This window comes from Engystomops pustulosus, chromosome 10 (genome assembly GCF_040894005.1).
Source record: "Engystomops pustulosus chromosome 10, aEngPut4.maternal, whole genome shotgun sequence".
NCBI classification, from domain to species: Eukaryota; Metazoa; Chordata; class Amphibia; order Anura; family Leptodactylidae; genus Engystomops; species Engystomops pustulosus.
In genome coordinates this window covers 17,189-41,963 of record NC_092420.1, presented here as the reverse complement: position 1 = coordinate 41,963, position 24,775 = coordinate 17,189, and the positions used below count along the sequence as shown (strand labels likewise).

Here is a 24,775-nt window from a genome sequence, read left to right as displayed (position 1 = left end):
TGTAGAAAATAGGCCAGTGTTTATTGTATTGTGTTCATCCACAGGAGATAATTCACCGCACGTTTCATAGTTACATTTACATCTATTTACAGACAATATCTGCCGCCGGTGCCTGCCGCCCGAGGGTCCGGACCTCCACCATCAGGGTCCGCTACATGGAGGCCTCTGACCTCTGACCTTCCACACTTTACATTTACTTGCTGATAATCGTACCGATCCGTAAAAATAAAAAAAGGAAGACTTGAAGGAATGCGAGGCCCCCGGCTCATCCGGAATAATATGGGGGGGACCCCGGCTGCTCCGGAATAAGATGGGGGGGGGGGGGCCCCCCGGCTGCTCCGGAATAAGATGAGGGGAGCCCCCATAACGTCTGCGCCACAAACACAAGAACAGCAGGAAGAAGGCAGAGCAATGGTCTGCAGCCAGGGGAGCGACGCTCTGCTCACCGGGTCAGGAAACATCCCAAGTCTCTGCGTCCCCCAATAAATAAATCCTAGGGGACCCCAAAAGGCGACTCCCCCGACGTCCGATATAGAGATTTATATATTTATATATTTAGAGTTCGGGGCAGTCTCATGTCTGCGCTGTGGGCGGGTGGTTCCGCCGGTTCCGGGCCCGCTTCTGGTCCTGCAGGTCCTTGGCGTCGCTGTGGGCGTTGGGCCGCCAGTACCCCTGGCAGTATTGGTTGATGAGTCCCATCTCGGGCTGGGAGAGCAGCTGCACCAGCTCGTCGTAGGCTCCTGGGGGTCCGGCTGGGTGGGAGGACTGCGCTGCGGGGGCCTCGGGGTGCAGCAGTGCAGCAGTGACGGCCTCGGCGCTCAGGACCTGCAGGCGGACGCGCATCACCGTGTGCTTGAAGTTGTTCTCGGTGGCCGTGCAGTGGTAGACGCCGCTGTCCGAAAGCTGCAGCGACCGGATCAGGAGACCTTGTTCTGTCTTCAGGAGCCGGCCCTCCGAGCGCAGCTGTGGAGACAGAGCACAATCACTCAGGACCGGAGGCAACTGTTACAAACCCTCAGCTCACAGACAGCAGAGATCTTCATATCCTTATGGGATTGTTTATCCGCATGCGACCACTTACCTCTTTTTTGCGCTCAGAGTTGTCTTTCTGCAGGATCCACTTGATGGAGGCCTGAGGGGAGCGAGCCTGACACTCCAGGAAAGCCGAACTGCCCTCCACCCCGTACTGCGCCGCCTCCATCCCAATCTTATTGGCTGAGAGGAAAACACACTAAATTATCCGATAAAATAGTAATTGTGTCCTTAACCCAGAGCTGCACTCACTATTCTGCTGGAGGAGTCACTGTACATACATGACATTACTTATCCTGTACTGATCCTGAGTTACATCCTGTATTATACCCCAGAGCTGCACTCACTATTCTGCTGCTGGTGCAGTCACTGTGTACATACATGACATTACTTATCCTGTACTGATCCTGAGTTACATCCTGTATTATACCCCAGAGCTGCACTCACTATTCTGCTGCTGGTGCAGTCACTGTGTACATACATGACATTACTTATCCTGTACTGATCCTGGGTTACATCCTGTATTATACCCCAGAGCTGCACTCACTATTCTGCTGCTGGTGCAGTCACTGTGTACATACATGACATTACTTATCCTGTACTGATCCTGAGTTACATCCTGTATTATACTCCAGAGCTGCACTCACTATTCTGCTGCTGGTGCAGTCACTGTGTACATACATGACATTACTTATCCTGTACTGATCCTGAGTTACATCCTGTATTATACTCCAGAGCTGCACTCACTATTCTGCTGCTGGTGCAGTCACTGTGTACATACATGACATTACTTATCCTGTACTGATCCTGAGTTACATCCTGTATTATACTCCAGAGCTGCACTCACTATTCTGCTGCTGGTGCAGTCACTGTGTACATACATGACATTACTTATCCTGTACTGATCCTGAGTTACATCCTGTATTATACCCCAGAGCTGCACTCACTATTCTGCTGCTGGGGCAGTCACTGTACATACATGACATTACTTATCCTGTACTGATCCTGAGTTACATCCTGTATTATACCCCAGAGCTGCACTCACTATTCTGCTGCTGGGGCAGTCACTGTACATACATGACATTACTTATCCTGTACTGATCCTGAGTTACATCCTGTATTATACCCCAGAGCTGCACTCACTATTCTGCTGCTGGTGCAGTCACTGTGTACATACATGACATTACTTATCCTGTACTGATCCTGAGTTACATCCTGTATTATACTCCAGAGCTGCACTCACTATTCTGCTGCTGGTGCAGTCACTGTGTACATACATGACATTACTTATCCTTTACTGATCCTGAGTTACATCCTGTATTATACCCCAGAGCTGCACTCACTATTCTGCTGCTGGTGCAGTCACTGTACATACATGACATTACTTATCCTGTACTGATCCTGAGTTACATCCTGTATTATACCCCAGAGCTGCACTCACTATTCTGCTGCTGGTGCAGTCACTGTGTACATACATGACATTACTTATCCTGTACTGATCCTGAGTTACATCCTGTATTATACTCCAGAGCTGCACTCACTATTCTGCTGCTGGTGCAGTCACTGTGTACATACATGACATTACTTATCCTGTACTGATCCTGAGTTACATCCTGTATTATACCCCAGAGCTGCACTCACTATTCTGCTGCTGGGGCAGTCACTGTACATACATGACATTACTTATCCTGTACTGATCCTGAGTTACATCCTGTATTATACTCCAGAGCTGCACTCACTATTCTGCTGCTGGTGCAGTCACTGTGTACATACATGACATTACTTATCCTGTACTGATCCTGAGTTACATCCTGTATTATACTCCAGAGCTGCACTCACTATTCTGCTGCTGGTGCAGTCACTGTGTACATACATGACATTACTTATCCTGTACTGATCCTGAGTTACATCCTGTATTATACCCCAGAGCTGCACTCACTATTCTGCTGCTGGTGCAGTCACTGTGTACATACATGACATTACTTATCCTGTACTGATCCTGAGTTACATCCTGTATTATACCCCAGAGCTGCACTCACTATTCTGCTGCTGGTGCAGTCACTGTGTACATACATGACATTACTTATCCTGTACTGATCCTGGGTTACATCCTGTATTATACCCCAGAGCTGCACTCACTATTCTGCTGCTGGTGCAGTCACTGTGTACATACATGACATTACTTATCCTGTACTGATCCTGAGTTACATCCTGTATTATACTCCAGAGCTGCACTCACTATTCTGCTGCTGGTGCAGTCACTGTGTACATACATGACATTACTTATCCTGTACTGATCCTGAGTTACATCCTGTATTATACTCCAGAGCTGCACTCACTATTCTGCTGCTGGTGCAGTCACTGTGTACATACATGACATTACTTATCCTGTACTGATCCTGAGTTACATCCTGTATTATACTCCAGAGCTGCACTCACTATTCTGCTGCTGGTGCAGTCACTGTGTACATACATGACATTACTTATCCTGTACTGATCCTGAGTTACATCCTGTATTATACCCCAGAGCTGCACTCACTATTCTGCTGCTGGGGCAGTCACTGTACATACATGACATTACTTATCCTGTACTGATCCTGAGTTACATCCTGTATTATACCCCAGAGCTGCACTCACTATTCTGCTGCTGGGGCAGTCACTGTACATACATGACATTACTTATCCTGTACTGATCCTGAGTTACATCCTGTATTATACCCCAGAGCTGCACTCACTATTCTGCTGCTGGTGCAGTCACTGTGTACATACATGACATTACTTATCCTGTACTGATCCTGAGTTACATCCTGTATTATACTCCAGAGCTGCACTCACTATTCTGCTGCTGGTGCAGTCACTGTGTACATACATGACATTACTTATCCTTTACTGATCCTGAGTTACATCCTGTATTATACCCCAGAGCTGCACTCACTATTCTGCTGCTGGTGCAGTCACTGTACATACATGACATTACTTATCCTGTACTGATCCTGAGTTACATCCTGTATTATACCCCAGAGCTGCACTCACTATTCTGCTGCTGGTGCAGTCACTGTGTACATACATGACATTACTTATCCTGTACTGATCCTGAGTTACATCCTGTATTATACTCCAGAGCTGCACTCACTATTCTGCTGCTGGTGCAGTCACTGTGTACATACATGACATTACTTATCCTGTACTGATCCTGAGTTACATCCTGTATTATACCCCAGAGCTGCACTCACTATTCTGCTGCTGGGGCAGTCACTGTACATACATGACATTACTTATCCTGTACTGATCCTGAGTTACATCCTGTATTATACTCCAGAGCTGCACTCACTATTCTGCTGCTGGTGCAGTCACTGTGTACATACATGACATTACTTATCCTGTACTGATCCTGAGTTACATCCTGTATTATACTCCAGAGCTGCACTCACTATTCTGCTGCTGGTGCAGTCACTGTGTACATACATGACATTACTTATCCTGTACTGATCCTGAGTTACATCCTGTATTATACCCCAGAGCTGCACTCACTATTCTGCTGCTGGTGCAGTCACTGTGTACATACATGACATTACTTATCCTGTACTGATCCTGAGTTACATCCTGTATTATACCCCAGAGCTGCACTCACTATTCTGCTGCTGGTGCAGTCACTGTGTACATACATGACATTACTTATCCTGTACTGATCCTGAGTTACATCCTGTATTATACCCCAGAGCTGCACTCACTATTCTGCTGCTGGTGCAGTCACTGTGTACATACATGACATTACTTATCCTGTACTGATCCTGAGTTACATCCTGTATTATACTCCAGAGCTGCACTCACTATTCTGCTGCTGGTGCAGTCACTGTGTACATACATGACATTACTTATCCTGTACTGATCCTGAGTTACATCCTGTATTATACTCCAGAGCTGCACTCACTATTCTGCTGCTGGTGCAGTCACTGTGTACATACATGACATTACTTATCCTGTACTGATCCTGAGTTACATCCTGTATTATACCCCAGAGCTGCACTCACTATTCTGCTGCTGGGGCAGTCACTGTACATACATGACATTACTTATCCTGTACTGATCCTGAGTTACATCCTGTATTATACTCCAGAGCTGCACTCACTATTCTGCTGCTGGTGCAGTCACTGTGTACATACATGACATTACTTATCCTGTACTGATCCTGAGTTACATCCTGTATTATACTCCAGAGCTGCACTCACTATTCTGCTGCTGGTGCAGTCACTGTGTACATACATGACATTACTTATCCTGTACTGATCCTGAGTTACATCCTGTATTATACCCCAGAGCTGCACTCACTATTCTGCTGCTGGTGCAGTCACTGTGTACATACATGACATTACTTATCCTGTACTGATCCTGAGTTACATCCTGTATTATACCCCAGAGCTGCACTCACTATTCTGCTGCTGGTGCAGTCACTGTGTACATACATGACATTACTTATCCTGTACTGATCCTGAGTTACATCCTGTATTATACCCCAGAGCTGCACTCACTATTCTGCTGCTGGTGCAGTCACTGTGTACATACATGACATTACTTATCCTGTACTGATCCTGAGTTACATCCTGTATTATACCCCAGAGCTGCACTCACTATTCTGCTGCTGGTGCAGTCACTGTGTACATACATGACATTACTTATCCTGTACTGATCCTGAGTTACATCCTGTATTATACTCCAGAGCTGCACTCACTATTCTGCTGCTGGTGCAGTCACTGTGTACATACATGACATTACTTATCCTGTACTGATCCTGAGTTACATCCTGTATTATACTCCAGAGCTGCACGCACTATTCTGCTGCTGGTGCAGTCACTGTGTACATACATGACATTACTTATCCTGTACTGATCCTGAGTTACATCCTGTATTATACCCCAGAGCTGCACTCACTATTCTGCTGCTGGTGCAGTCACTGTGTACATACATGACATTACTTATCCTGTACTGATCCTGAGTTACATCCTGTATTATATCCCAGAGCTGCACTCACTATTCTGCTGCTGGTGCAGTCACTGTGTACATACATGACATTACTTATCCTGTACTGATCCTGAGTTACATCCTGTATTATACTCCAGAGCTGCACTCACTATTCTGCTGCTGGTGCAGTCCTGTATTATACCCCAGAGCTGCAGGGATATGAGTAGTAACCATCTGCATGTGGGGTTACATTAGTCAGGACATGGCGGTTCGGATATTACCATTGGAGTTGTATCCGCGGCACTGCCTGATGGGATTCCCGTGTCGGACGTCTTGTCGGCGGCTGCGTCTATGGGTGAGAGCAGAGTTAGGAGGAGGAGCCTGTGATGGGGCTTTGCTGTATATTAGAGGGATTCTCTATTAATGAAGCCCGGCCTCACCCCTCTGCGTACCGCTTGGAGGACGCTGAATAGCGCGAACACGTTTTTCCATCCCAGGCGCAGTAGGGGTCTCTGGCCAGGCAGCAGTCCGCACAGGCTTCTCCGTACACATCACAACGATGGAGGGCAAGATGTGTCACCCCCGACAGTGACGAGACGTAAAGCTGTTGCTGCAATGAGAGAGTAACGAGTTATGTGTAGCTGCAGTGTCGTTACAATGGATCCACAATCAGGGCGGCCGATGTGCAATCTGATGGACGACCCCACACCCTGAAGACAAGTATTACCCTGCACTTACTCGTTTGGATGAGATTTTCATGGATTTGATGGGTGCAGGGACCTAAGGGAAGAGACACTGGTTACCCGGTGCACCCATGTACAATGGCTACAGATACTCTCCCATGACATGAGGTAGGACAGAATGTGACCTGTAGGGGGCGCCTGACCTTAAACACCTCCACCTCCTCCAGCATCAGCTCCTCCGTCTCCAGGTCGTCTTTGGGAAGCACAATGACCTTCTGCACCGTGCCCTGATCTGTGATACACAGGACAGGGAGGATTATGGGACGTCACAGCCAATGTCCTATGGCAGATACAATCAGTAGAGGATGGACGGCTACCTGTGCCCAAGAAGAGGACCTCGTATCGGCCATCAGACGCGTCCACCTGGTCCACAGCGATGGCGGTGAACTTGTAGTTGACATTGGTGCGGACAAGCAATGGCTGCCGATGGATGGGGTAGACGGGATTGTACATGACCGGGTGCGTCCTCATGAAGTTGATGACTTCATCCGGGTAATCTTTAGTGGACTTCATGGATGGAGTGAAGGTCCCGCCCGGACACTGCACACAACAGGGAGAGGTCATACATCTACATCACATGCTCAGGCATGACCACCCCTAACACAGGAGCTGCACACCACCCGTCCGTACCGTGCCGGGCCGTGGATACGGGATCTTCCCTGTGTATGGCATCCACTGGTAGTTGGGTCCTTCCTTGTGAGCGAAAGGACCATTGAAGACCATGCGGATGTCAGCCATGGAGTAGACACACACGGCCGATCCCTTAAAGACAGAACTGGCGAGAAGGAGGGAGGTCAAGGCGACGCACATGGAATGACGCTGGCCGTGAGGAGACACGAGGCTTACCCCGAGGCGGAGAAGACGGCGTAGATGACCGGGTTCTTATTGTCCTGCGTCTGCTGGATGAAGACGTCCTCTGTAATAACAATAGATGTAGATACATCACAAGCCCCGGGTGACTGCGCTCGCCCTCCGCCCAGATACTTACGTAGCTCATCAAAGTGCGTCTCTATCCCGTCCGCCCCCGGCACGGAGCAGATGAGTCGCGCTTTCAGGAAGGTGCTCCACTTATTCACCAGACAGCAGTGACCTCCATCATCGTTCTAGAAGAAGAAGAGGATGAGACTATCGGCAGGACCTCCGCGTGCAGCCCCTGGGGGACGTCTAGGAGGGGCTTCTTACCAGACACACCCTTCCAATGCGGGAGAACACGGTCGGGCTGTGCGGAGAATCCGTGGACTTTTCCCGGAAGAAGAAATAAAGTTTATCATCATTTCGCTCCAGGCTGTCAGGGATGAGCTGCACATGGACAAACGCTGGGTCTGCGGAGAGAGGAGACGTTATCCGGGTGTAGGGAGCAGGAAAGCTCATCCTCCCCTCATCCTCTCCGGCGTCTTACCGTTCAGCCAGCGCGAATTGTACTGGTCCGTCCTCATGGCCGCCTGCTTGCCCATGGCTCGGAATATGGCAGCGTCTGTGCCCATGAAATCTATGTAAACCCCCGAGTACAGCTCCTCATCTGCAGAAGGCCAAAAAGAAGGTTAGTTGTGGTAAGTCATAGACCGGAACAGCCTCATAGCGTGCTCAGACCTGAAGGGAGATGTGACTATGGATGAGGCCGGGGCTGTGTTATGGGGTCAGTGGTAGATGTGACTATGGATGAGGCCGGGGCAGTGTTATGGGGTCAGTGCCGGGGGTAGATGTGACTATGGATGAGGCCGGGGCTGTGTTATGGGGTCAGTGCCGGGGGTAGATGTGACTATGGATGAGGCCGGGGCTGTGTTATGGGGTCAGTGCTGGGGGTAGATGTGACTATGGATGAGGCCGGGGCAGTGTTATGGGGTCAGTGGTAGATGTGACTATGGATGAGGCCGGGGCAGTGTTATGGGGTCAGTGCCGGGGGTAGATGTGACTATGGATGAGGCCGGGGCAGTGTTATGGGGTCAGTGCCGGGGGTAGATGTGACTATGGATGAGGCCGGGGCAGTGTTATGGGGTCAGTGCCGGGGGTAGATGTGACTATGGATGAGGCCGGGGCTGTGTTATGGGGTCAGTGCCGGGGGAAGATGTGACTATGGATGAGGCCGGGGCTGTGTTATGGGGTCAGTGCCGGGGGTAGATGTGACTATGGATGAGGCCGGGGCAGTGTTATGGGGTCAGTGCCGGGGGTAGATGTGAGTATGGATGAGGCCGGGGCAGTGTTATGGGGTCAGTGGTAGATGTGACTATGGATGAGGCCGGGGCAGTGTTATGGGGTCAGCGCCGGGGGTAGATGTGACTATGGATGAGGCCGGGGCAGTGTTATGGGGTCAGTGCCGGGGGTAGATGTGACTATGGATGAGGCCGGGGCAGTGTTATGGGGTCAGTGCCGGGGGTAGATGTGACTATGGATGAGGCCGGGGCAGTGTTATGGGGTCAGTGCCGGGGGTAGATGTGACTATGGATGAGGCCGGGGCAGTGTTATGGGGTCAGTGCCGGGGGTAGATGTGACTATGGATGAGGCCGGGGCAGTGTTATGGGGTCAGTGCCGGGGGTAGATGTGACTATGGATGAGGCCGGGGCTGTGTTATGGGGTCAGTGCCGGGGGTAGATGTGACTATGGATGAGGCCGGGGCAGTGTTATGGGGTCAGTGCCGGGGGTAGATGTGACTATGGATGAGGCCGGGGCAGTGTTATGGGGTCAGTGCCGGGGGTAGATGTGACTATGGATGAGGCCGGGGCAGTGTTATGGGGTCAGTGCCGGGGGTAGATGTGACTATGGATGAGGCCGGGGCTGTGTTATGGGGTCAGTGCCGGGGGTAGATGTGACTATGGATGAGGCCGGGGCAGTGTTATGGGGTCAGTGCCGGGGGTAGATGTGACTATGGATGAGGCCGGGGCAGTGTTATGGGGTCAGTGCTGGGGGTAGATGTGACTATGGATGAGGCCGGGGCTGTGTTATGGGGTCAGTGGTAGATGTGACTATGGATGAGGCCGGGGCAGTGTTATGGGGTCAGTGGTAGATGTGACTATGGATGAGGCCGGGGCAGTGTTATGGGGTCAGTGGTAGATGTGACTATGGATGAGGCCGGGGCAGTGTTATGGGGTCAGTGCTGGGGGTAGATGTGGCTATGGATGAGGCCGGGGCAGTGTTATGGGGTCAGTGCCGGGGGTAGATGTGACTATGGATGAGGCCGGGGCAGTGTTATGGGGTCAGTGCCGGGGGTAGATGTGGCTATGGATGAGGCCGGGGCTGTGTTATGGGGTCAGTGCCGGGGGTAGATGTGACTATGGATGAGGCCGGGGCTGTGTTATGGGGTCAGTGCCGGGGGTAGATGTGACTATGGATGAGGCCGGGGCAGTGTTATGGGGTCAGTGCTGGGGGGTAGATGTGACTATGGATGAGGCCGGGGCTGTGTTATGGGGTCAGTGCCGGGGGTAGATGTGGCTATGGATGAGGCCGGGGCAGTGTTATGGGGTCAGTGCTGGGGGGTAGATGTGACTATGGATGAGGCCGGGGCTGTGTTATGGGGTCAGTGGTAGATGTGACTATGGATGAGGCCGGGGCAGTGTTATGGGGTCAGTGGTAGATGTGACTATGGATGAGGCCGGGGCAGTGTTATGGGGTCAGTGCTGGGGGTAGATGTGGCTATGGATGAGGCCGGGGCTGTGTTATGGGGTCAGTGCCGGGGGTAGATGTGACTATGGATGAGGCCGGGGCAGTGTTATGGGGTCAGTGGTAGATGTGACTACGGATGAGGCCGGGGCAGTGTTATGGGGTCAGTGGTAGATGTGACTATGGATGAGGCCGGGGCAGTGTTATGGGGTCAGTGGTAGATGTGACTATGGATGAGGCCGGGGCAGTGTTATGTGGTCAGTGCCGGGGGTAGATGTGACTATGGATGAGGCCGGGGCAGTGTTATGGGGTCAGTGGTAGATGTGACTATGGATGAGGCCGGGGCAGTGTTATGGGGTCAGTGGTAGATGTGACTATGGATGAGGCCGGGGCAGTGTTATGGGGTCAGTGGTAGATGTGACTATGGATGAGGCCGGGGCAGTGTTATGGGGTCAGTGCCGGGGGTAGATGTGACTATGGATGAGGCCGGGGCAGTGTTATGGGGTCAGTGCCGGGGGTAGATGTGACTATGGATGAGGCCGGGGCAGTGTTATGGGGTCAGTGGTAGATGTGACTATGGATGAGGCCGGGGCAGTGTTATGGGGTCAGTGCCGGGGGTAGATGTGACTATGGATGAGGCCGGGGCTGTGTTATGGGGTCAGTGCCGGGGGTAGATGTGACTATGGATGAGGCCGGGGCTGTGTTATGGGGTCAGTGCCGGGGGTAGATGTGACTATGGATGAGGCCGGGGCAGTGTTATGGGTCAGTGCCGGGGGTAGATGTGACTATGGATGAGGCCGGGGCTGTGTTATGGGGTCAGTGCCGGGGGTAGATGTGGCTATGGATGAGGCCGGGGCTGTGTTATGGGGTCAGGGGTAGATGTGACTATGGATGAGGCCGGGGCAGTGTTATGGGGTCAGTGGTAGATGTGACTACGGATGAGGCCGGGGCAGTGTTATGGGGTCAGTGGTAGATGTGACTATGGATGAGGCCGGGGCAGTGTTATGGGGTCAGGGGTAGATGTGACTATGGATGAGGCCGGGGCAGTGTTATGGGGTCAGTGGTAGATGTGACTACGGATGAGGCCGGGGCAGTGTTATGGGGTCAGTGGTAGATGTGACTATGGATGAGGCCGGGGCAGTGTTATGGGGTCAGTGGTAGATGTGACTATGGATGAGGCCGGGGCAGTGTTATGTGGTCAGTGCCGGGGGTAGATGTGGCTATGGATGAGGCCGGGGCAGTGTTATGGGGTCAGTGGTAGATGTGACTATGGATGAGGCCGGGGCAGTGTTATGGGGTCAGTGGTAGATGTGACTATGGATGAGGCCGGGGCAGTGTTATGGGGTCAGTGGTAGATGTGACTATGGATGAGGCCGGGGCAGTGTTATGGGGTCAGTGGTAGATGTGACTATGGATGAGGCCGGGGCAGTGTTATGGGGTCAGTGGTAGATGTGACTATGGATGAGGCCGGGGCAGTGTTATGGGGTCAGTGGTAGATGTGACTACGGATGAGGCCGGGGCAGTGTTATGGGGTCAGTGGTAGATGTGACTATGGATGAGGCCGGGGCAGTGTTATGGGGTCAGTGCCGGGGGTAGATGTGACTATGGATGAGGCCGGGGCTGTGTTATGGGGTCAGTGCCGGGGGTAGATGTGACTATGGATGAGGCCGGGGCTGTGTTATGGGGTCAGTGGTAGATGTGACTATGGATGAGGCCGGGGCAGTGTTATGGGGTCAGTGGTAGATGTGACTATGGATGAGGCCGGGGCAGTGTTATGGGGTCAGTGGTAGATGTGACTATGGATGAGGCCGGGGCAGTGTTATTGGGTCAGTGCTGGGGGTAGATGTGACTATGGATGAGGCCGGGGCAGTGTTATGGGGTCAGTGCCGGGGGTAGATGTGACTATGGATGAGGCCGGGGCTGTGTTATGGGGTCATGTGACTATGGATGAGGCCGGGGCGGTGTTCGGCGCTGGACGTGGAGTGACGCTCATCTCGTTGGCTTCCAGCCCGGCAGCTGCTCCTGATTAATTAGAAAGTCTCAACCTTAGATTGTAAGGAAAGCCCCGCAGGTGAAGGGCGCATGGAGAGGGTCACATGGCAGGTCCCTCTCGGGGGGCCAAACGGATTAGCGGGAATGAGATCTGGCAGCCTCGTCTGGTTTCCCCCCAACATGGACCTCATCTCTGGATCCAGCTGCTCACACAATACTGTCTGCTTGTAAACCTTCACAAATGGAGGCGTCTGGTGTCCGGAGCTCGGGCCGTCCATGCTGACGCCTTCCTCCCGATACAGGAATACAGATCGGTCAGAGGAGGAGCACGGCAGCTCTGGATGTGACTATAGTATAGGGTCATGGAGGAGGAGCACGGCAGCTCTGGATGTGACTATAGTATAGTGTCATGGAGGAGGAGCACGGCAGCTCTGGATGTGACTATAGTATAGGGTCATGGAGGAGGAGCACGGCAGCTCTGGATGTGACTATAGTATAGGGTCATGGAGGAGGAGCACGGCAGCTCTGGATGTGACTATAGTATAGGGTCATGGAGGAGGAGCACGGCAGCTCTGGATGTGACTATAGTATAGGGTCATGGAGGAGGAGCACGGCAGCTCTGGATGTGACTATAGTATAGGGTCATAGAGGAGGAGCACGGCAGCTCTGGATGTGACTATAGTATAGGGTCAGAGAGGAGGAGCACGGCAGCTCTGGATGTGACTATAGTATAGGGTCAGAGAGGAGGAGCACGGCAGCTCTGGATGTGACTATAGTATAGGGTCAGAGAGGAGGAGCACGGCAGCTCTGGAGGAGACTATAGTATAGGGTCATGGAGGAGGAGCACGGCAGCTCTGGAGGAGACTATAGTATAGTGTCATGGAGGAGGAGCACGGCAGCTCTGGAGGAGACTATAGTATAGGGTCATGGAGGAGGAGCACGGCAGCTCTGGAGGAGACTATAGTATAGGGTCATGGAGGAGGAGCACGGCAGCTCTGGATGTGACTATAGTATAGGGTCATGGAGGAGAAGCACGGCAGCTCTGGATGTGACTATAGTATAGGGTCATGGAGGAGAAGCACTGCAGCTCTGGAGGTTACTATAGTATAGGGTCAAGGAGGAGGAGCACGGCAGCTCTGGATGTGACTATAGTATAGGGTCAGAGAGGAGGAGCACGGCAGCTCTGGATGTGACTATAGTATAGGGTCATAGAGGAGGAGCACGGCAGCTCTGGATGTGACTATAGTATAGGGTCATGGAGGAGGAGCACGGCAGCTCTGGATGTGACTATAGTATTAGGTCATAGAGGAGGAGCACGGCAGCTCTGGATCTGACTATAGTATAGGGTCATAGAGGAGGAGCACGGCAGCTCTGGAGGTGACTATAGTATAGGGACATGGAGGAGGAGCACTGCAGCTCTGGATGTGACTATAGTATAGGGTCATAGAGGAGGAGCACGGCAGCTCTGGATCTGACTATAGTATAGGGTCATAGAGGAGGAGCACGGCAGAATTGTGAGCGCAGCTCTGTACTTACTGATGAGGGCAGACACGCTGTCCAGCTTGGGGTCATAGGCGCATTTCCCTTTCCCTGACTCCACGCGATCCGGGTCCAGGTAGAAGATGTAATCCTGTGATGGGAGAAGAGGCAGAGGTTAGGAGAGGTCATGACCTCCAGGCGCTTCTATAGGTCGCTCTATGAAGACTCCTTCACTACAAGCATCGGGGAGAGCGAAGCTCCGGAGCAGGTGGAGGACGCACGATGGAGCAGACCGGATGGGACAAGCACCCGATGATACACCCCCCAGGACAAGATGTGCAGAGACCCACTGTGTGTCCACGAGGTGCAGCGCTGCCGGGCATTATGGGACTTGTAGTCCCCATTGTCATGACGAGTAGCAGATGTCACTTCATTGTAAAAAAAAAAAAGAGTGTTTCCAGATCCTGACAGGTAGCAGAGATCTTGTAAATGGTGATGAACAAAGTCTTTAAGTGAATACTTCACTATACTGGATGCGCCATCACTATGATGGGCGGAGCAGAGACCCCTTGAACTGTGACGGGGTACTATGGCAGGACCACCGGGGAGCAGGATACAGGTATCATACCGGGCCGCTCTCCTCACTACCCCCCAGTGACACCGGGCCGCTCTCCTCACTACCCCCCAGTGACACCGGGCCGCTCTCCTCACTACCCCCCAGTGACACCGGGCCGCTCTCCTCACTACCCCCCAGTGACACCGGGCCGCTCTCTCCCCTACCCCCCAGTGACACCGGGCCGCTCTCCTCACTACCCCCCAGTGACACCGGGCCGCTCTCCTCACTACCCCCCAGTGACACCGGGCCGCTCTCCTCACTACCCCCCAGTGACACCGGGCCGCTCTCCTCACTACCCCCCAGAGACACCGGGCCGCTCTCCTCACTACCCCCCAGAGACACCGGGCCGCTCTCCTCACTACCCCCCAGAGACACCGGGCCGCTCTCCTCACTACCCCCCAGAGACACCGGGCCGCTCTCTTCACTACCCCCCAGTGACACCGGGCCGCTCTCTTCACTACCCCCCAGTGACACCGGGCCGCTCTCTTCACTACCCCCCAGTGACACCGGGCCGCTCTCTTCACTACCCCCCAGTGACACCGGGCCGCTCTCTTCACTACCCCCCAGTGACACCGGGCCGCTCTCTTCACTACCCCCCAGTGACACCGGGCCGCTCTCTTCACTACCCCCCAGTGACACCGGGCCGCTCTCTTCACTACCCCCCAGTGACACCGGGCCGCTCTCTTCACTACCCCCCAGTGACACCGGGCCGCTCTCTTCACTACCCCCCAGTGACACCGGGCCGCTCTCTTCACTACCCCCCAGTGACACCGGGCCGCTCTCTTCACTACCCCCCAGTGACACCGGGCCGCTCTCTTCACTACCCCCCAGTGACACCGGGCCGCTCTCTTCACTACCCCCCAGTGACACCGGGCCGCTCTCTTCACTACCCCCCAGTGACACCGGGCCGCTCTCTTCACTACCCCCCAGTGACACCGGGCCGCTCTCTTCACTACCCCCCAGTGACACCGGGCCGCTCTCTTCACTACCCCCCAGTGACACCGGGCCGCTCTCTTCACTACCCCCCAGTGACACCGGGCCGCTCTCTTCACTACCCCCCAGTGACACCGGGCCGCTCTCTTCACTAACCCCCAGTGACACCGGGCCGCTCTCTTCACTACCCCCCAGTGACACCGGGCCGCTCTCTTCACTAATCCCAGTGACACCGGGCCGCTCTCTTCACTACCCCCCAGTGACACCGGGCCGCTCTCTTCACTAATCCCAGTGACACCGGGCCGCTCTCTTCACTAACCCCCAGTGACACCGGGCCGCTCTCTTCACTAACCCCCAGTGACACCGGGCCGCTCTCTTCACTAACCCCCAGTGACACCGGGCCGCTCTCTCCACTACCCCCCAGTGACACCGGGCCGCTCTCCTCACTACCCCCCAGTGACATCCGGGCCGCTCTCTTCACTACCCCCCAGTGACACCGGGCCGCTCTCTTCACTAACCCCCAGTGACACCGGGCCGCTCTCTTCACTACCCCCCAGTGACACCGGGCCGCTCTCTTCACTACCCCCCAGTGACACCGGGCCGCTCTCTTCACTACCCCCCAGTGACACCGGGCCGCTCTCTTCACTACCCCCCAGTGACACCGGGCCGCTCTCTTCACTACCCCCCAGTGACACCGGGCCGCTCTCTTCACTAACCCCCAGTGACACCGGGCCGCTCTCTTCACTAACCCCCAGTGACACCGGGCCGCTCTCTTCACTACCCCCCAGTGACACCGGGCCGCTCTCTTCACTACCCCCCAGTGACACCGGGCCACAGCAGAGACACCAGTGGGGTCCTGGGGTGTCATGGATCCGGGGGCCGCGTGTCTGTATGACACAAACCTGTAAGGGGTAAAGTCTTCTATGTTACACAGAGTAAGGTGGGCTACACGTGGTCAGTATCGGGAGGGGGCTCGTGGCCCCTGGGAGTGGCCCCACCTTGTGCTCGGCTGGTGCTGGGCTGGGTGGATAGTCTGCTGCTCTGCTCCCTCTTCCTCCAGGGGGCGCTGTGTGATCTGAGGCCTGGAGAGAGGAGCAGGGCAATAAGAGTTAGAGCTGGAGGCTTCAGGTGAAAGGAAGGAAGAGGAAAACCGCCAGGAACGGCTGAGACACGACACGGATGCGGGACACACATGACCAGAGCCCTAGACGTTAGTTTCGGGGTGTAATGGAAGACACGGAAACATGCATGCACAGCTACACTGCGGCACATACGTGTTACATGTATGACATGTTAGAGGGTTACAGGAGAATCACATGTGATGGAGCATGTACCACATAGAGAAACACTGAGTAACTCACCTGCACAGGAACAGCAGCAGCACTGACACACTGTAACGCCACAACCACCCCAGTAACACCCCTCACACCTGTCCTCATCACCAATGTCCCCCGTGGTGTGATGTAATGTGGGGTCAGGGGTCCCTGTACTATGCCCCCGGTGTAGTGTGTGATGTAATGTGGGGTCAGGGGTCCCTGTACTATGCCCCCGGTGTAGTGTGTGATGTAATGTGGGGTCAGGGGTCCCTGTACTATGCCCCCGGTGTAGTGTGTGATGTAATGTGGGGTCAGGGGTCCCTGTACTATGCCCCCGGTGTAGTGTGTGATGTAATGTGGGGTCAGGGGTCCCTGTACTATGCCCCCGGTGTAGTGTGTGATGTAATGTGGGGTCAGGGGTCCCTGTACTATGCCCCCGGTGTAGTGTGTGATGTAATGTGGGGTCAGGGGTCCCTGTACTATGCCCCCGGTGTAGTGTGTGATGTAATGTGGGGTCAGGGGTCCCTGTACTATGCCCCCGGTGTAGTGTGTGATGTAATGTGGGGTCAGGGGTCCCTGTACTATGCCCCCGGTGTAGTGTGTGATGTAATGTGGGGTCAGGGGTCCCTGTACTATGCCCCCGGTGTAGTGTGTGATGTAATGTGGGGTCAGGGGTCCCCGTACTATGCCCCCGGTATAGTGTGTGATGTAATGTGGGGTCAGGGGTCCCCGTACTATGCCCCCGGTATAGTGTGTGATGTAATGTGGGGTCAGGGGTCCCTGTACTATGCCCCCAGTATAGTGTGTGATGTAATGTGGGGTCAGGGGTCCCTGTACTATGCCCCCGGTGTAGTGTGTGATGTAATGTGGGGTCAGGGGTCCCTGTACTATGCCCCCGGTGTAGTGTGTGATGTAATGTGGGGTCAGGGGTCCCTGTACTATGCCCCCGGTATAGTGTGTGATGTAATGTGGGGTCCCTGTACAATGCCCCCGGTGTAGTGTGTGATGTAATGTGGGGTCAGGGGTCCCTGTACTATGCCCCCGGTATAGTGTGTGATGTAATGTGGGGTCAGGGGTCCCTGTACTATGCCCCCGGTGTAGTGTGTGATGTAATGTGGGGTCAGGGGTCCCTGTACTATGCCCCCGGTGTAGTGTGTGATGTAATGTGGGGTCAGGGGTCCCCGTACTATGCCCCCGGTGTAGTGTGTGATGTAATGTGGGGTCAGGGGTCCCTGTACTATGCCCCCGGTGTAGTGTGTGATGTAATGTGGGGTCAGGGGTCCCTGTACTATGCCCCCGGTGTAGTGTGTGATGTAATGTGGGGTCAGGGGTCCCCGTACTATGCCCCCGGTGTAGTGTGTGATGTAATGTGGGGTCAGGGGTCCCCGTACTATGCCCCCGGTGTAGTGTGTGATGTAATGTGGGGTCAGGGGTCCCTGTACTATGTCCCCGGTGTAATGTGTGATGTAATGTGGGGTCAGGGGTCCCTGTACTATGCCCCCGGTGTAGTGTGTGATGTAATGTGGGGTCCCTGTACTATGCCCCCGGTACAGTGTGTGATGTAATGTGGGGTCAGGGGTCCCTGTACTATGCCCCCGGTACAGTGTGTGATGTAATGTGGGGTCAGGGGTCCCTGTACTATGCCCCCGGTGTAGTGTGTGATGTAATGTGGGGTCAGGGGTCCCTGTACTATGCCCCCGGTGTAGTGTGTGATGTAATGTGGGGTCAGGGGTCCCTGTACTATGCCCCCGATACAGTGTGTGATGTAATGTGGGGTCAGGGGTCCCTGTACTATGCCCCCAGTATAGTGTGTGATGTAATGTGGGGTCAGGGGTCCCTGTACTATGTCCCCGGTGTAGTGTGTGATGTAATGTGGGGTCAGGGGTCCCCGTACTATGCCCCCGGTGTAGTGTGTGATGTAATGTGGGGTCAGGGGTCCCTGTACTATGCCCCCGGTGTAGTGTGTGATGTAATGTGCGGTCAGGGGTCCCTGTACTATGCCCCCAGTATAGTGTGTGATGTAATGTGGGGTTCTCCGGGGTTATAGCACAGGGACCCCTGACCCCACATTACACCGGGGGGATATAGCACAGGGACCCCTGACCCCACATTACACCGGGGGGATATAGCACAGGGACCCCTGACCCCACACTACACCGGGGGGGATATAGCACAGGGACCCCTGACCCCACATTACACCGGGGGGATATAGCACAGGGACCCCTGACCCCACATTACACCGGGGGGATATAGCACAGGGACCCCTGACCCCACATTACACCGGGGGATATAGCACAGGGACTCCTGACCCCACACTACACCGGGGGGATATAGCACAGGGACCCCTGACCCCCCATTACACCGGGGGGATATAGCACAGGGACCCCTGACCCCACATTACACCGGGGGGATATAGCACAGGGACCCCTGACCCCACATTACACCGGGGGGATATAGCACAGGGACCCCTGACCCCACACTACACCGGGGGGAAATAGCACAGGGACCCCTGACCCCACACTACACCGGGGGGATATAGCACAGGGACCCCTGACCCCACATTACACCGGGGGGATATAGCACAGGGACCCCTGACCCCACACTACACCGGGGGGATATAGCACAGGGACCCCTGACCCCCCATTACACCGGGGGGATATAGCACAGGGACCCCTGACCCCACATTACACCGGGGGGATATAGCACAGGGACCCCTGACCCCACATTACACTGGGGGGATATAGCACAGGGACCCCTGACCCCACATTACACCGGGGGGATATAGCACAGGGACCCCTGACCCCACACTACACCGGGGGGATATAGCACAGGGACCCCTGACCCCACATTACACCGGGGGGATATAGCACAGGGACCCCTGACCCCACATTACACCGGGGGGATATAGCACAGGGACCCCTGACCCCACACTACACCGGGGGGATATAGCACAGGGACCCCTGACCCCACATTACACCGGGGGGATATAGCACAGGGACCCCTGACCCCAAATTACACCGGGGGGATATAGCACAGGGACCCCTGACCCCACACTACACCGGGGGGATATAGCACAGGGACCCCTGACCCCACACTACACCGGGGGGATATAGCACAGGGACCCCTGACCCCACATTACACCGGGGGGATATAGCACAGGGACCCCTGACCCCACATTACACCGGGGGGATATAGCACAGGGACCCCTGACCCCACACTACACCGGGGGGATATAGCACAGGGACCCCTGACCCCACATTACACCGGGGGGATATAGCACAGGGACCCCTGACCCCACATTACACCGGGGGGATATAGCACAGGGACCCCTGACCCCACACTACACCGGGGGGATATAGCACAGGGACCCCTGACCCCACATTACACCGGGGGGATATAGCACAGGGACCCCTGACCCCACATTACACCGGGGGGATATAGCACAGGGACCCCTGACCCCACATTACACCGGGGGGATATAGCATAGGGACCCCTGACCCCACATTACACCGGGGGGATATAGCATAGGGACCCCTGATGCAGCGTGTTCGGTGCCGAGGCCGCATTACTATTCTCAGACGGATCTTACTATAGGACGCACCAGCGCCAGGAGCAGAGATGCCGCCATGGCGCTGATCCATTACTCATCCCAAGTGTCATTTGCCTCTTCAATGGACTGTGACTAATGATCCCGTGTGGAGGAAAAAGCTGTAACTACTGGAAACCTAATAATCCAGTACTGAGCCCCGACAAGCGATGGGTCAAGAGAACCGGCGCCGCAGCGTAATCAGCCGACAGAACCGGCTCCGCGCCCATCATCACATTCTGCGGCACTACCACCCCCATCATGTGCTCAGCTCTGTTATATTCTCCGTTACCCTCAGGATAACACCTCCCGATCATCTAGCACAGCGGCCTGCAGAGCATCGCACCCCCAGTACCTGGGCTTTGCGGCCGCGGTTGATGTAGGTGCACACGGGGTTGTACGCGCCGGTCCCACAGGCGTACAAGTGCGTCCGGTTCCAGGGCTGGATGAGACGGATGAAATTACCACATTCTCCCTGGGAAAGACAGAGGTTGGAATAGAGAAGGGAAGAGCGAAGCAGGAAAAGATGGAATATTACAGATCAGAGTGTGAACAGGAGGGAAGAGAGACAGAGTTACTGCGCGGTGCAGGAGGTGGCGGCTTGTCCTGTGAGCTGACAATCAGCTGGTTATACTCACATTCATGTCCTTGCCGGACAGCACACACTCGTCTATTCTCTGCTGTTTTGCCGGCCAGTGAATCTGCAGGGAGAGAGCACATCCCCCGTTACTGTGGAGAGGACCCCGGGGTCTTTACATTAGGAATGTGTGGCCTGCAGCGCTCCGGGCTTGGCTGCGATGCTCTGCGGACACGTTGCTCTTCCAGGCAGGTGCATCACTAGCTGCTCCCCCTCCAGGCGGCAGGCCCTGTGCACAGGAGCTCACAATCTAACCCTAGTGAGTCGCACTCCAGACACTTACTATGAGCGGCTCCCGGTTGATGTCCTGCAGGTCCAGGGACAGGATATAGTCTTTGCTGCCCACGTACATGCGATCGTGATCTTCATCTTTCAGCAGAATCCGATAATCCGTCGTGTTCAGCAGGAAGTGCAGGAAATGCGCCGTGTTGGAAGCCTTCAGCTCTGCAAAGAGACAAATCCAATAGTAAAGCCGCAGCAGGAGGAGGACTACACGTCTCAGGCCGCAGCAGCAGGACTACAGATCTCAGGCTGCAGCAGCCGGAGGAGGAGGACTACAGGTCTCAGGCCGCAGCAGGAGGAGGACTACAGATCTCAGGCCGCAGCCGCAGCAGGAGGAGGACTACAGATCTCAGGCCGCAGCAGCAGCAGCAGGACTACAGATCTCAGGCTGCAGCAGCCGGAGGAGGAGGACTACAGGTCTCAGGCCGCAGCAGGAGGAGGACTACAGATCTCAGGCCGCAGCCGCAGCAGGAGGAGGACTACAGATCTCAGGCCGCAGCCGCAGCAGGAGGAGGACTACAGATCTCAGGCTGCAGCAGCCGGAGGAGGAGGACTACAGGTCTCAGGCCGCAGCAGCAGCCGCCGGAGGAGGAGGACTACAGGTCTCAGGCCGCAGCAGCAGCAGGAGGAGGACTACAGATCTCAGGCTGCAGCAGCAGCAGGAGGAGGACTACAGATCTCAGGCCGCAGCAGCCGGAGGAGGAGGACTACAGGTCTCAGGCCGCAGCAGCCGGAGGAGGAGGACTACAGATCTCAGGCTGCAGCAGCAGCAGGAGGAGGACTACAGATCTCAGGCTGCAGCAGCCGGAGGAGGAGGACTACAGGTCTCAGGCCGCAGCAGCAGCCGCCGGAGGAGGAGGACTACAGGTCTCAGGCCGCAGCAGCAGCCGCCGGAGGAGGAGGACTACAGGTCTCAGGCCACAGCAGCAGCCGGAGGAGGAGGACTACAGGTCTCAGGCCGCAGCAGCAGCCGCCGGAGGAGGAGGACTACAGGTCTCAGGCCGCAGCAGCAGCCGCCGGAGGAGGAGGACTACAGGTCTCAGGCCGCAGCAGCAGCAGCCGGAGGAGGAGGACTACAGGTCTCAGGCCGCAGCAGCAGCCGGAGGAGGAGGAGGACTACAGGTCTCAGGCCGCAGCAGCAGCCGGAGGAGGAGGACTACAGGTCTCAGGCCGCAGCAGCAGCCGGAGGAGGAGGAGGACTACAGGTCTCAGGCCGCAGCAGCAGCCGGAGGAGGAGGAGGACTACAGGTCTCAGGCCGCAGCAGCAGCCGGAGGAGGAGGAGGACTACAGGTCTCAGGCCACAGCAGCAGCCGCCGAAGGAGGACTACAGGTCTCAGCCCGCAGCAGCCGCAGCAGGAGGAGGACTACAGGTCTCAGGTCTCAGCCCGCAGCAGCCGGAGGAGGAGGACTACAGGTCTCAGGCCGCAGCAGCAGCCGCCGGAGGAGGAGGACTACAGGTCTCAGGCCGCAGCAGCAGCCGCCGGAGGAGGAGGACTACAGGTCTCAGGCCGCAGCAGCAGCCGCCGGAGGAGGAGGACTACAGGTCTCAGGCCGCAGCAGCCGGAGGAGGAGGACTACAGGTCTCAGGCCACAGCAGCCGGAGGAGGAGGAGGACTACAGGTCTCAGGCCGCAGCAGCAGCCGGAGGAGGAGGAGGACTACAGGTCTCAGGCCGCAGCAGCAGCCGGAGGAGGAGGAGGACTACAGGTCTCAGGCCACAGCAGCAGCCGCCGAAGGAGGACTACAGGTCTCAGCCCGCAGCAGCCGCAGCAGGAGGAGGAGGACTACAGGTCTCAGGCCACAGCAGCAGCCGGAGGAGGAGGACTACAGGTCTCAGGCCGCAGCAGCAGCAGCCGGAGGAGGAGGACTACAGGTCTCAGGCCACAGCAGCAGCCGGAGGAGGAGGACTACAGGTCTCAGGCCGCAGCAGCAGCCGGAGGAGGAGGACTACAGGTCTCAGGCCACAGCAGCAGCCGGAGGAGGAGGAGGACTACAGGTCTCAGGCCACAGCAGCAGCCGCCGAAGGAGGACTACAGGTCTCAGCCCGCAGCAGCCGCAGCAGGAGGAGGACTACAGGTCTCAGCCCGCAGCAGCCGGAGGAGGAGGACTACAGGTCTCAGGCCGCAGCAGCAGCCGCCGGAGGAGGAGGACTACAGATCTCAGGCTGCAGCAGCAGCAGGAGGAGGACTACAGATCTCAGGCTGCAGCAGCCGGAGGAGGAGGACTACAGGTCCCAGGCCGCAGCAACAGCCGCCGGAGGAGGAGGACTACAGGTCTCAGGCCGCAGCAGCAGCCGCCGGAGGAGGAGGACTACAGGTCTCAGGCCGCAGCAGCAGCCGCCGGAGGAGGAGGACTACAGGTCTCAGGCCGCAGCAGCAGCAGCCGGAGGAGGAGGACTACAGGTCTCAGGCCGCAGCAGCCGCCGGAGGAGGAGGACTACAGGTCTCAGGCCGCAGCAGCAGCCGGAGGAGGAGGAGGACTACAGGTCTCAGGCCGCAGCAGCAGCCGGAGGAGGAGGAGGACTACAGGTCTCAGGCCGCAGCAGCAGCCGGAGGAGGAGGAGGACTACAGGTCTCAGGCCACAGCAGCAGCCGGAGGAGGAGGACTACAGGTCTCAGGCCGCAGCAGCAGCCGGAGGAGGAGGAGGACTACAGGTCTCAGGCCGCAGCAGCAGCCGGAGGAGGACTACAGGTCTCAGGCCACAGCAGCAGCCGCCGAAGGAGGACTACAGGTCTCAGCCCGCAGCAGCCGCAGCAGGAGGAGGACTACAGGTCTCAGGTCTCAGCCCGCAGCAGCCGGAGGAGGAGGACTACAGGTCTCAGGCCGCAGCAGCAGCCGCCGGAGGAGGAGGACTACAGGTCTCAGGCCGCAGCAGCCGCCGCCGGAGGAGGAGGACTACAGGTCTCAGGCCGCTGCAGCAGCCGCCGGAGGAGGAGGACTACAGGTCTCAGGCCGCTGCAGCAGCCGCTGGAGGAGGAGGACTACAGGTCTCAGGCCGCAGCAGCAGCCGCCGGAGGAGGAGGACTACAGGTCTCAGGCCGCTGCAGCAGCCGCCGGAGGAGGAGGACTACAGGTCTCAGGCCGCTGCAGCCGCAGCAGGAGGAGGAGGACTAGGCTGCAGCAGCCGCTGGAGAGCCAGGAATCGGTGAATCCTGCGCTCCTAGTAGAGGGGACCTGGGCCAGGGAGGAGAAGCTTCCTCACCGCTGCCATGAGACGCATTCACACAAGTCTCATCCGTAATCCGGATTACATGTAATTGTATGAGACAGCGCAGCGGAGAGCGAGAGATTAACCCCAGCTGCACCAGAGGCTTATGGGTTAATTAATAGTTTAAAGCCCTGGAGAATGACCCCCGGGCCGGGGCACGTCTAACCAAATCACCAACTGGACTCAAGAGGCTTTCAGTAACGAGCCATGAAGAGCAGCCGGCCCCCTCCTCACCCCTAATACAAAACAGACGGGGGCTTACCGGGTGCCCCCTCTGTACATGACTGGGACAGGGCGGGGGTGTTACCTGGTGCCCCCACTATACATGACTGGTACAGGGCGGGGGTGTTAACTGGTGCCCCCTCTATACAGGACTGGTACAGGGCGGGGGTGTTACC

At 56.0% G+C, this 24,775-nt stretch overlaps 1 protein-coding gene across 5 annotated transcripts; it reads right to left on the bottom strand.

Moving 5' to 3' along the window:
• LOC140105261 (semaphorin-3F-like) lies at window positions 1-24,399 on the bottom strand. Of its 5 annotated transcripts, none has more exons than XM_072129208.1 (18): window positions 24,372-24,399; window positions 21,171-21,331; window positions 20,889-20,951; window positions 20,606-20,725; window positions 16,347-16,430; window positions 13,857-13,950; window positions 8,134-8,253; window positions 7,917-8,056; window positions 7,723-7,837; window positions 7,581-7,650; window positions 7,365-7,509; window positions 7,052-7,274; window positions 6,878-6,966; window positions 6,730-6,771; window positions 6,432-6,601; window positions 6,273-6,340; window positions 1,082-1,215; window positions 1-963 (listed from the first exon to the last, which is right to left on the bottom strand). In XM_072129208.1, the coding sequence occupies exons 2-18, from the start codon at window positions 21,237-21,239 to the stop codon at window positions 574-576; spliced, it is 2,136 nt and encodes a 711-aa protein (XP_071985309.1). In that variant the 5' UTR covers window positions 21,240-21,331; window positions 24,372-24,399; the 3' UTR covers window positions 1-573. The 5 variants fall into 5 exon arrangements, with proteins under 5 accessions (XP_071985309.1, XP_071985310.1, XP_071985308.1 ...); XM_072129209.1 differs by having other exon boundaries at window positions 6,444-6,601; XM_072129207.1 differs by having other exon boundaries at window positions 6,444-6,601; window positions 7,581-7,837.
• Between the last annotated feature and the right edge of the window lie 376 nt (window positions 24,400-24,775).